This window comes from Tachypleus tridentatus, chromosome 5, assembly GCF_004210375.1.
Source record: "Tachypleus tridentatus isolate NWPU-2018 chromosome 5, ASM421037v1, whole genome shotgun sequence".
NCBI lineage: Eukaryota > Metazoa > Arthropoda > Merostomata > Xiphosura > Limulidae > Tachypleus > Tachypleus tridentatus.
In genome coordinates, this window is record NC_134829.1 from 22,826,627 (window position 1) to 22,840,404 (window position 13,778).

The 13,778-nt window shown below is 32.4% G+C and overlaps 1 protein-coding gene across 1 annotated transcript; it reads left to right on the forward strand.

The window, feature by feature from the left end:
• The first annotated feature begins 364 nt into the window (after positions 1-364).
• Positions 365-9,882, forward strand: LOC143250699 (mitochondrial inner membrane protease subunit 2-like). Its single transcript, XM_076501603.1, has 3 exons — positions 365-469; positions 6,825-6,927; positions 8,704-9,882. The coding sequence occupies exons 2-3, from the start codon at positions 6,904-6,906 to the stop codon at positions 8,872-8,874; spliced, it is 195 nt and encodes a 64-aa protein (XP_076357718.1). The 5' UTR covers positions 365-469; positions 6,825-6,903; the 3' UTR covers positions 8,875-9,882.
• Positions 9,883-13,778: the final 3,896 nt, after the last annotated feature.

A 13,778-nucleotide genomic window follows, 5' to 3' on the forward strand; every position in this document is an offset into this window, starting at 1 on the left:
CATTATGGCCAAGTGGTTAGGGCGCTTGCCTTGCAATCTGAGAGTCGAAGCTTCGATTCCTCATCCCACCAAATGTGTTCACCAGTATAGGTATTATAATGTTACCAGTCAATCCCACCATTCATTGGTAAAAGAGTGACCCAAGAGTTGGAGGTGGATAACCCTCATCTAGTTTTGCCTGACATTCAGAAACAAACAAATAATAACAGACAGTGTAAAGTTATTACCACAGAATGACACAACATCACGGGATTGCATTATCGTATTTCTCGCTTTGCTTGACACTAATTGCTGTGCTCTCTCTGTACAATCTTATTGACCATTTAAAAGGTAACACACCAAGAATTTGCCTAAACAATACAACATTAAAAAAAGTTCTCTAACGTCTTTTCTTTAATTCCAGATCTCCACGAGACCCAAGCCAGAAGATTATCAAGAGAGTCGTTGCTTTAGAAGGAGATGTCATAAGGTTGGAACAGGTTTTAATTATTCATTAAACTAGATATGTTGTATATTGGATGAAAATATCATGCCTGGCCCTTATGATTAGTCAGTCCTTAGCTATAAACTTTTTAAATGTAGTTTTATATTTGTGAAGAGATTGAATTCTATGATAATATAAATATCTACAGTTTTGTTAGTGTACAAAAATAGGAAGTTTAGGTAGTAGAGATCTAAACGATATTACATGTTCAAAAAATTTTTGTTATCAGCATTATTGATCATATGTATAAAAATAAATGAATGTGTGGATGAAAGCTTGACAACATTTTGAAAGAAAGATTAACAATTTGTATATATTTTCATGTAAAGGCTCACTTTTTATTGTTTTTTATATTAATCCTGAAATTACGCAGTTGCTTTTTCACCTTCCACTATCACTACCATTGTATTGAGTAATTTTGTCTCAGCCTATTATGACACTCAATAAATCAACTGGCAAAAATAAACTTGGTGAAATTACTCAATTTGAATGTAAGATACAAAGGAATTCCCATTTTATTACAAGTTACAGCTTTTACAGTGAGGAAAACAATTTGTGAAACAGATGTGACATTTTGATCACTGGTGTGGTCATTTTCCAGTACACAAATTTTAATGGCAAGGAAGATTTTAGTAGTTAAATAAACATTCAACAGTTTTAATAGTGTGTTTAAATTTTGTAACTGATAGTGATTACTTATGTATGTGCATATTAACCCATGTGAATTTACTGATCATTTATTTTTAGCTGAACAGAAAGAACAAAAAAAATTAAATATGAAAATATAGATATGTTGTATATTTACACAAGATTAGGAGTATGTTGGGAAATAGCAATCAAAGTCACATTGAAATGTGCCTGAATGTATGTTAATATATAATTGGAGTATTGTTTGATTTTATTAATGAGGCTTAGCTGATTTTCTTCTGCTAGTGCAAGGTTCATGTTTGAGTATAGTGACATTTTGTTGAGATTAAACTGTGATTGCTTTTAGTAATACGTTCATGGATTTGGGAAGGGTTTTTTTGTGTTCTTTTTACTTAATGTTGGAGTTATATGTTCTGTTTCAATTAAAATGTTTTGAGTTTGTTATACTTGTCTTTACATTGATAGCTTATATAAGTACAGTAGTATGGATCTGGTTGATGTTAATGAATCATTCAGTCAAATGTGCAGTTTCTTCAATGCTTTCTGTGGTGCATATATTGCATACAAAATTCAGTAAGAAGTTTAGAGTGCCTGTCTTCTTGTGGATTACATGATTAGAAAATCACTTCATGTAATTTCCACTGTATATGTTTTTTTATATGAATTTTAATGGTGAAACCTTGGAGGCTTTTTTAAAATTATTCAGCAGTTCTTTTCATGTGCAACTGAAAATTGTATGTCTTTGCATAGGTTATTTGTATATTGAAGGAAGTTTGGTTATTCATCTTGACAGTAAAGCCACAAAAAACAAAACCTACAATCCTAAGCCACAATGGAGACTTATATATAAAATATGACTGGAATGTTTTATCCAGTACAAGTCAGGATTGAAAGCAAATAAATGTTATTGGTTGTGACAGTTTGAGTAAGTGTTTGTTTTATGTTGATTCTCTTTTTTTAAGGTATTGTGAAACAATTGCTGCTCTGAGTTGCATTGCTTCATGACGAAATAACGTAATAACATAATAACGTAAGAGGTGTGAAATGTTTATTTTTTTTTTAATGGGTGTTTATTTTGGGAACATGCCAAAGTCACTTATATAAGTGTATTGTATTTTGGTTTAAGATATATAGATGAAAAATTAACAAATATAATTCCTTCAATACATAAACAACTTATAACAAAGTCTGAAATGATTTTTTCCTATTTTGGAAACAAGTCTCCAACACCCAGTTGAACAATTTCTTAAGATTGTAGATTAAAGAGTTACAAGACATGACAGGATGTAAGATTACTGGGTTTTATAGACTGTCAGCAAACTGTAGATTTTAGGTGTTTTAATTGGTTTGCATGAAAACAATTGTAAAATTTAACAGTAATAGTTTATTTTAATAGTGTTTTGAATAGTTTGCCCATTTTATTGTTGTATGTATTGACTGAGTAAATATGAGCATATCATTTAACTATTTATTATTAAGGAATTGTACTCTTTGGTTAACAGAATTGTGATGGAGTATATTTTTAATGACTCTTTGGGTGACAATATCTTTGTTGATTTTAAGAAGTTAAAACACCATCAAAAACCCCTTCATAAGTCCATGAATATATATATATATATAAAAACAACTACAGTTTATTCTGAACAGAATTTCACTATAATTGTACATGAACCTAACATTAACAGAAGAAAAATCAGGTTGGCCATGTTAATCAAATCAAACAGTCACACACAGTTACCTAATACCGAGACGCATTTCTATATGTCTTTGAGCATTATTTCTCCTGACATCTAATCTTATGCAAATATTTCACAAAACATTTCAAAATTTTCATATTTATTCACTTTTTTTGTTTGTTTTAAATAAATAATCTGTCAATACACGCAGACCGATATACACATGCATAAGTAACCACTATCAGTTCTAAAATATGAATAGTGTTAAATAGTTGAATGTTGATTTAAATACTAAAATCTTCTTTGCTGCACCAGTGACCAAACATCATAACTATTGTACAAGTATCATTTGTTACTGTGAAAGATGTAACTTGTAATAAAATATTTATAATTAGTATGTAAACTCAAAATAAAACTATTAGGTTGTTTGAAAATAATCACGGATTTTAAATTTTAACTTTAATAACAAATAAAAAATTCAAAAGCAACTATTAATTAAAGTATTAACCTGGTGAATCTACACAGTTTTGGACAATGTGAAACAAGATTATTTATGTCATGATGATGAAACTCTGAAGTCCTAGAACTCAAAAATTCTTTAAAGTTATTCTCTGCTGTTCTGTTGTTGTTGAACTTTTGTCAAAAAGTTGTCTAAATGCCTAAAAAAGTGGGGAGTAAGGAGGATGAGGCAATGTTTTATAGCCTGAGCTTCTGGAGCATCATTTGAGCAACGTATGGCTGAGCATTATCATAAAACAAGATTGGTGCTTTTTTGATTGACTACTTCTGGCATTTTTTCATGCAACTTTCTATATACGTTTTCCAGTTCTTGACCCTAAATCACTTCAGTGGTATTTTGGCCCTGGTTGAGCTAGCTGTAATGGATAATATTGATAGCAGACCCCTCCATAGAGTGACCATAATCTTCTGTTAGTGCACCTTTGGCTTTGAGAATTGTTTTTTAAGCCTTGTCATTGTTGAGCAACTGTGCATATTGTTTTCTGTTGTCATAAAGAATCCACTTTTCATCACAGGTGGCAATTCAAGCAAGAAATGGATCATTTCTTGCACAAAATCAACAAAGAGCACAGTTCAAAATGGCAATTATTTTCTGATTTTCACTTAGTTCGTTTGGAAACCAATTGTCAAGTTTTCACTTTTCCAATTTGCTTGAGATGGTCAGAAATAGTAGAAATGCCAACAACAGTTCTTGTGTCACTGTTCAAACAGTTTGACATGTTTTTTTTTTCTACTGATGTTCTCAGTTGGTCAATTCCAACAGCAGAAGGACGTTCTCTGCTCTGTTTATCTTCAAGACTAACATCTCCATGATGAAACTTTTGTAACTAACACTGTACTGTGCATTTATAGATGGTTTTTTTCTTCCTATGCTAAGTTCATATTGTGAACTGTTTGTGATGCATTACAGACAAATTTGAATTCATGCAAAAAAATGAGATGCAACGTTTTCTTTCCTTCATTAATTGTAAGAGTCTGAAATATTGGAAATAAAGTTTTAGAAAAGAATAAAAGCACTAATGAATAGAAGAAAGTTTTAGTTTTTCAATGGTATATATATATAAAAGAAGCTATAAAAAAAGACAGGTTTCTTATAGCTATAAATGACTGAGATTTTAATATAAAAATCCACCATTATTCTTTGAACAACCTAATATTAATATCAATCATATATTTGTTTTAAAAAAAGTAGGTTACTATGGGCCCTAATGAACAAAGTCATTGGCCCACAAGGAATTTAGTGCATAAATAGGTTATAAATAGTAAATTACACAAATTTGTCTAGGAATGTAAGTTTCTAGTGAATGCAACAGAAAATACACAGATTTCCTACTCTGTTTAAATATTTGAAAAAGAAATTACTTTTTAATAGGTTTGTCTCAAGTTAACTTCAACATTCACATATCAGATAACACCCATGAATATAGTCAGAAAATATCTCATAGAAAAGATCAGAGGTTTATCAAAAATTCAGTGTAGCAGGAGCCATTAGATTATGCTAGCATAAAGTTGCACAGTTTGCTTTGTACTTGAACAACTTGTGAATATTGGGTTTAACAAATCATTGGACTGACTTGGTTCATCAGGTAATTTCAAACATTTTTTTATGTAATGCACTGTGCCTCATTTAACGTAAACTGTAATTAAAATATTGTTCTCAAATGTTTTGTTGATTGATATTTTTCTGCTTTGATCAGTGCTATGTCATACATATTCTGGTTGAATGTATGAAAAAAGTTGAATGTAGTTCATCTGATATTCATATTTCTTTGTTTGTTTATTTTTGTATAAGGTAAAAAAGGAATTGTGTCTGAAGTAAAAATAAATATTTGAATTTGAAAGTATAGTGTTCTTTAATCATGTGATAGCATCATATCTGTAAATAAGTAAACTTTTGTCGAACTTTATATCAACAATTTTCATTTTCAATCATGCTTTCTTTATTGAAGTGTCAGCTGTTGTGTTTTCATTTTAAAATTTTAACATCAAGAACTGAAAATATTGTTTAGAACAACTCGTTTATCAAGTGCTCAATTTTAGAGAAATACGTTGCATTAAGATCCTACAAGAGTCAATTATATACTGTGATAATAATGCTATTTATTAGGATACTGGATACTGAATGTTGTTTATTAAGATTGAGATAGTGAAATCTTCTTTGTTGATATTTGTGTATAATACTTATAAAAACTTCAGATATTGGAAATGTTATCAATCATGGATCGTAAAATATAAATAATCTACATAGTATTATGCATTGATATTTTGCATGGGTCATTGCAAAGTTTAATTGTGTGCAAATATTGCAGGAATTGAGGATATTGTTATAAAAGTAAGTTATTAGTTGTTTGCATCACAATTTCTTTCCATACTGGCACAGCTAAGTAGTGTAATAATTTGGGTATTCACTGTTTCTGAATTGTACTTCTAGTATTAGGGTGTATTGGAATTATCTTGAGGAACATGACAATCTACTATCAGTGGTGGATCCAAGATTTTGACTAGGGATGGTGAATTTAATGTTGTCTAGGTACACCTGTACACATATGTAGGAAGTCAGGGGAAGCACACTGGGGTCCCTAAATATCAATACTACTTTGAACTTTGTCACCCATCCCCTGAAACAAAAGAAAATGTTGCAATGTTTCATGAACTACAAATGCACCAGCACATACTAATACACTTGTTACAGAGTCATATCAACCCACATTAACACCACTGTGCATGTGTCTTTCTCAAACAGCATTTATCAACAATCAGCATATAAGTACCTCACATATGGCCTGACTGAAAAATACCTTGCTTCTGCAATACTTACGCGTCCATACGTTACTGAGTAATGTTTTCAGGTTCCTTTCATTAAAAACATTTGTATTTAATGAATAAGATATTTAAACAAGCAAAACTCAAAGTTTTGTTAGAACAAATATATCCTCATGAGTCAGGTAACCCTTCAACTGTTTAGAGCCAGTCGAAGCATCATCGGAATTTATGTCGCATGTAAACGAGAAAGTGTTGAGTGCATATTTGAACTCTTCCTCTATCCTTGATTGTTATTTTAGTTTAAGGCTTGTAGATATTTATCTTATTTTTTCTGTCTATTCTGTCCCTTTTTCCAAGGCCATGTCTATCAATATTAATCTCAAGCTGATATAAGTGAAGCTCTGGAATGGGGTGGCTTTCATTTTTACTTTGTTTCAGATATTTTATTAATTTATTGTGTGGAATATGGGTTCTAGAATAAGTGTATGATGTGTTGTATAATAAGTATTAGGTGTTGTTTAGCTCTTCCTGTGAAAGGTATGAAGCTTTCAGTATTATTTAATGATTTCTGTGCTGTTGTATGAATGTTGTTTTCTAAAAAACAATAGTAGATTATTTAATTTATCTGAATTTACGTACGTCAATTTTAGAAGCTAGTGTGAGATGGGCTTGTTGCTCATTTCAGTTTTTATATAAAATATATATGCAGTAACCCTTGTTTAATATTTCATCAGAACGCTAAATTACAAGGAAAAATATGTGAAAGTTCCACGAGGACATTGCTGGGTTGAAGGTGATCACCACTCACACAGTATGGATAGCAACTATTTCGGACCTGTAAGTCTGGAATTGTATATTATATTTACTCTTCCTTTATGGTTATTGCATTCTCTGGTAAACAGATCCATTTCAACACATACTCAAGTATAGAGAAATGTGTCAGCTATGCTGATTAAGGGTAAATATGTTACGTTAAAATTCGTTGTCCATGCATCATAGCGTTAGTGATTTAGAGTTTTTACTTTATTTATTGTTAATTAGAAACGATATTGAGAATTTTCTCACGAAACTTTCACCTGATAAGCCTGATAACAGTATGTTACATACAGTTACTTCATGGTTTTTTGTTTCGTTTATGACTTACCTTGTCAACGTTACGAACGTAACACCAATAATAATATGGTTATGGAAGGTTCGTCATTGTTTCAGTTATGTTGTTGTTGTATTTTTTTTCAGATGTTTGTTCATAAGGTAAACAATACCCGAAAACTAATGTATTAAGTTCCAAAGGAAGGTATTGTTAATATTTCACTTCAAGGCCCGGCATGGCCAGGTGGTTAGGGTTCTCGACTCGTATTCTGAGGATCACGAGTTTGAACCCTGTGACACCAAACAAGCTAACCGTTTCAGTCTTGGGATCAGTATAATGTAACGGTTGGTCAATCCCATTATTCATTGGTAAAAGAGTAGCCCAAGAGTAATGGCGATTGGTGGTGATGACTCGCTGTCTTCCCTCTAGTCTTAAACTGCTAAATTAGGGACTGGTAGCGCAGATAATCCTCGTGTAGCTTTGCGCGAAATTTAAAACAAACATTTCATTGAAATCGTAAGTTTTAAAAGTAAACATTTTCTGATTGAATCATGTCGTCTATCATTCAATAAATAAAAATGTTTCACTATGTATCGCACTTGTGACACAAATTATTTCGATAATCATTTGTTGAAATAATAAGAAATATCCATCTGAATACCTAAACGAATTCTATTACCATCAACAGTTGTAGTGGCTATTGTGTTGGACTGTGAAGTTGGAGTTCCGTGGTTCGCGACTCGTTACCATTAAAAAAAAAAACAAATACAAAATCCCGACTTTTGATCCGTGTGTGCGTCATAAAGTGAAAATCAAATCTCACTGTACGTTCTAACAAGAGAGTTTTGTTTGTTTCTGTTGTTAAACATAAAGCTACATTTTGCCCATCACGAGTATCTGTTTCAGGCATTATAATCCGTCAGACTCAAAGCCATCGTAGATAGCTTTCCGTGATATCTGTCTAAACAAACAAATGATATTACAAATTTAAATAGCTTCCTAGCGTAATTCATTTACTGCAATGTATAAACTTTGCAAAATATATGTTTTACATATTATAATGTTTAAGGTAACTTTTTCAAGTCTATCACTGTGAACCTTTCATCAAACTTTCAAAAGCACTGTGTGTTATATTTTAATTGTTTTTAATTAGAAATAGCTTCTGTGTTTGTATGTTGAAGTTTGCGCAAAGCTACACAAGGGATATCTGCGCTAGCCGTTCCTAAGTTAGCAGTGATAGGCTAGAAGGAAAGTCAACACCATCCCACCACAACTCTTGGGCTACTCTTTTACTAACAAATAATGGGATTGATCTAACATTATAACGTCCCCACGGCTGAAAGCTCAAGCATGTTCGAAGTTGGGATTCGATATTGCGACCTGTAAGTTACGAGTCGGGTGACCTATCCATCAGCCATGTTAGGCCTATTAGAAATATTCCAATACTCAATACTTTTAAGTATTAACAGTTTTAAAATATCATGTTGGTCTTCACAACATTTTCAGATAATGTTTACTCACAGGTTTCTCTAGGTCTCGTGACAGCAATTGCAACACATGTTGTATGGCCGCCCACCAGGTATCGCCGGTTGGAACCCAGTCTCCCAACGAAAAGAAAACCAGTTAACGTGGGGTATCCAATGTTCAGCTGGTTTGAAGGAGAAGCTCAGGAGTTAGAGGAATACATAGATTAACAGTAACATTATTAAACTGGAAGACAAAGAATCAATAATTCTTAAAATTGATGAATTGTATAGTGTATAGTTGTTCTTGTCATGGTTTGGGCCTTTGTTTATTCTGACGCTCGTAAATTACAAGCGTGATAGTACAATATAGTACAGAAACGTAAAGCTATAATCGGTTGTAATAAACTAGAAATGCTTTTAAATCTGAATATTCTTTCAAAACCAAAAGGGCTGAGTCTCATTTGGAAGATAATAGACGTTTACTTGCAATCGTGTGTTTTCCACTACGCGTAAATTTCAATTTTACGTAATACACAAGTTCAAGAAAATATTTTGTAGTGCATTTTTATAGTAAAAAAGCGGTCAGGATTTTTATGAAAGCATTTGAGGTAATTTTTCAATATCATAGTTGGCTAGAAGCAGTCATGGGAGCCTGTATTTCAGTGTAGCCTGATGAAAGAAATCAACGCTTCATGGCGGAATCGAGATCTCAATACAAGCTGATGGAAAAAAATCAAAGTTTCACAGAGAAACCTAAATTTCAGTGTAGACTGATGAAAAAAATTAATGCTTCTTGAAGAAATCTAGGTTTAAATATAAACTGATTAAAAAAAAAAAGGCAAGACTTCATAATTATTATTTTGTGAACTTCGAATTGTATGAACAGTTAAGATAGAGTAGAAGGTTGAGAAGAACAGTGAATGATTAATTAGTGGAAGTGTTTATATGAACATAAGTGTCACGGTCTTCAGAAGTCGGGAAAATGTCAATTTTTGATGTAATTATCGAAATGAATTTCGTAGTATTTCTTTTAAAAATCGGTAGTAATGCAAAAGTACGGCGTTTACTGGAACCTGCAGATTAAAGTTATAATATGTGAATAGTCTTTCAGTCGATTTGTAGAGAGAATATTTTAAAGGGTTTTATTCATCTTTATCTAATACCGTTCTGTTGTATACAGGTTTCCAAGGTACATTATCGACCGTACATTAAACTAAGCCCCACCATATATATATATCGCTACCGTTTTCACATTATTTGCCTATGTAATAATATTTCATTATATGTTTTACTAATGTTCAGTTAGACTTAAAAGGAAGTAACATTAATGCCCATATGTCAGTCAGTGTTATCACAAGATATTTAGCGGTGATAGTACATGTAAATAAGCAGACCACCAAATGTGTAATTATTAGGACGTTACAATGCAAGATATTTAGGAACCTAAGTAGTCACTTTATGAGTTCTGTGAGACCAAATCATTTGTAACTGAAAGCACATTACTATTTACTTAATGTATTTTCTATTTAGTCCATGTGAACCAAAGGTGAGTGAAGCATTTTCGTTTTACAAATTCGAAGACCTTCACCAGTATATTAAACTTTAAAATGTCTAAACTTTTCTTCAAATAAGTTTAATTTTTCAAACTGTTGTATGTTTTGTTAACAAACGTTCATGATAAATTTAAGCATTTTATTAAAAGTCTTCAGGATTTAACAAATGATTGACAGGAATGTGTGTACAATGATGCATAACCAAGGTTAAGCGAAACAACTTTGAGAATGTACATGTATATGTGTAGGATTTGAAGTAGATATAGAAAGAACACACCATGCTTCTATTTTTCACTGTGTTCTCTAATCTACATATTCTGAATATTGAAAAGGCTGCCAACCAGTGAAACCACATGATGCTAGCTTTTTTTGCTTTTTTTTTAAGTGGTGGGGTGGAGACGAATTGATATTTCTAACTGTTACAGTGTGGGTGTAACTTCTTTTAACATTTTCACCATGGCTTTTAGCTGCTACACAATGGAATCATGTCCACTATCAATCCATTGGTTTTAACTCGTAATGAAGAGGGATACATCAATACTCTCGTCTGTGCTGTTTTTACAATGTGGTTTCCATAATTATTTCTTCTACAGTACACCAATATTTGTGCTTTTGTCTTGTACCTTTTTTCCACTCACTTGTAAAGGAGGATGGAAATAATAATCAAAGGACAGAAAATTATTCTATCCAATTAAAAGCCATTGTTTTTGATCCATTCTAGTTTAAGGTAAACTGAAGATGCTGCTTCAGTTACAACAATCCTGGATAGTACATGTAATAGCACCACCTGATTTTGTTTGTTTTTTATTTGTTGTAAAATTTACAAATTAGTATGCCATGACGTCATCAATGATAATATTTATTAAGTTGGATTTTACCAGTTTCACAGATATATCGTGTTAAGCTGCTTAAAATCTCATCTTCAATTAACTGTGCATTAGAAGATGGTGCTATTAACTTCACACTAGTTTTAGGTAGGAGAGTGCTGTATTTTTATGAACAAATTATTATTTGACTGTCATCTTCCTCGTCTTCACTATCACTAAGTAACCCTAATGCTGCGTTTCATGTTTCTTCAAAGATTTAGTGTTGTAGTTTTCACACTAATGTTGATACAAGTATTCTTTAATTAAACCAGTAACTTTAAAGTCAGTTGAATAAAAGAAAAATAAATTCTTGAAATATGCGCAGCAACAAACAGCATATAACAAAATCTTAGTTTGCACTTTAGAAGTCTCACGTGCTTTGTATGCTTTCTTCTTATTCGAGTTTTTTTTTTTTGTCCCCAATGATACCATGTCACTTAGATATGAAAGGCATTGCAGTCTCTATACTTTCGTTCAAAATGCTTAATTTCACACAAAAAAGTATATTTTTCCAAATACTCTGTGTAATTTACCATTATTAACATCAACATAAAGTTTAAATGAAGAACACCAACAACTGTGGTTTCCATACTTGTACATATCTGAAATATACTTTAGATTCTCTCTAAAATACTTTCTATATAGAACAATTCATGCTGTAGCTAGATATTATGAATAATAAATACCAAAATACAATGAGAAAAAAATGATAATGTATCTGATAACCAATTTCCCAAAAATGGATAAATTCTGTAATCAGAAATTTACAACCTTGTTAATAACTTCAGAAGAGTACATAGAGCTATAAAATTTTGTGCAACTCATTGTTAAATATAAACAAAATTTTGTGAATTTTTAAAATCCCCCAGTTGGATAGAGGTAATTCTATGGGTTTATAACTTTAAAATCAGATGTTCGATTCCCTTTGGTGGACACAGCAGAGAATGCGGTGTGACTTTTATATAAAACATACGCATTTGCAATTTGTTTGTCATGGAGTTAAGTCATGTAAACGTTAAGGTAGGACTAAACTTGAAGCCAGAGTTGCTTCCTGTCAGTCTTCACTAGTAAGATTACTTGATAGTTAGGACGCTCGACTCGCAATCTGAGGGTCACGGTTTTCGATCCCTATGACATCATACATGCTCGCCCTTTCAAGTGTGGTGGTGTTATAATGGTACGCTCAATCTCACTATTCGTTGGTAAAAGAGTAGCCCAAAAGTTTGCGGTGGATGGTAGTGACTAGCTGCTTTCCGTCTCGTCTTACACTGCTAAATTAGGAACGGCTAGCGCAGTTAGCTCTCGCGTAGCTTTGTGCGAAATTTAAAACAAACCAAATACTTGAAAGTTTAAAACTAAAACAGTATTATGAAGGTTTATCTATGAACGATCTTTTTATGAATAACACTGGAAAAACTAGAAAATATTTTGTATATCTACACCCATGTTCAAGGGCTTTTTTTTGCTTAAGAAATTTATACTAAAATGATTATGAGTTAATTGCATATACATGTTTAATATAGTCTATGTGCTTGTGTCAGCTATCTATTATAACGTGTATAATTTTCACCAAACCCAGGTGAAGGTTATAGTCGCTTTACATGGAGTCTCAAAAAAACAAAAAAAAAAAGGTACTCTGTGCCATCATCTAGACAATATAGTTTGGTTTGTTTTAAATTTATAGCAAAGCTATACGAGGGCTTTCTGCGATAGCCGTCCCCAATTTAGCAGTGTAACACTATAAGGAAAACAGCTAATCATCACCCATCGTCAACTGTTGGGCTACTCTTTATCAACGAATAGTGAGATTGATCGTAACATGAATAAGAATATGACTTAAACCAGAGATTCTCAGTCTTTTGGGGGATTCAAACTCTGTTTTACCAAAAATATGTATTTTGCATAACCACGTGATATGCAGATAAGAAAGTACATAATATTGAAACGATTTTGAAGATGTAACAGCCGTTTCCAACATGAATTATTCGTATACCTTGATCATAAGAATGTGTTTTTATCGAGAATTTAGAGCTTCAAAGACTTGGATATAATTCGTGATGACGAGAAACCCGCTTGAAGTAAAAATGTATCTCAGGACAGCTGGTATAGGTATTAAAACTTTTATTAAACTAAAATAGAGAATAACGTTTCGACCTTCTTAGGTCATCATCAAGTTAAAGTTTTTCAATACCATGAAGAACGAATTGTATCCACAAATGTATCTCAAGACTTTTATCTACCGTTTAACCGTCACATACCTCAAGCAGCTGTAAAACGAATCAAATAGTCAGACTAATAGTCTGAAGGTCGCAGATTCCAATCCCCGTCAAGCCAAACGTGCTCGCTCTTTCAGGCGTGGAGGCATTATAATATTACGGTCAATTCCACTATTCATTGATAAAAGAGTAGCCCAAGAGTTTGCGGTTGGTATTGGTGACTAGTTGCCTTCCCTCTCGTCTTAAACTGCTAAATTAGGGACGATTAGCGCAGATAGCCCTCGTGTAGCTTTGCACAAAATTAAAAAAAAAAAGAGCATTAACGACCAGGACAGAAGCTCTCGTGGTTCAGGCGTAGTCGTTCCTAATCTTGAATTACGGACAAGAGGGAAAACAAGCAATTGAAAGCATCTGTCTAAAGCGACTACTCTTAACCAAAGAGTACTGTTAACTGTCACTTTTAAAAACACAGTTGAAATTGAGAAAAAATTTTAGTA

Bases quoted from the DNA above. Each gene is read 5' to 3' on its own strand.
- LOC143250699 (XM_076501603.1), top strand. From the start codon at position 6,904: ATGGATAGCAACTATTTCGGACCT. The intron at 6,928-8,703 runs GTAAGTCTGGAA...GTTTACTCACAG, and splicing joins ATAGCAACTATTTCGGACCT to GTTTCTCTAGGTCTCGTGAC.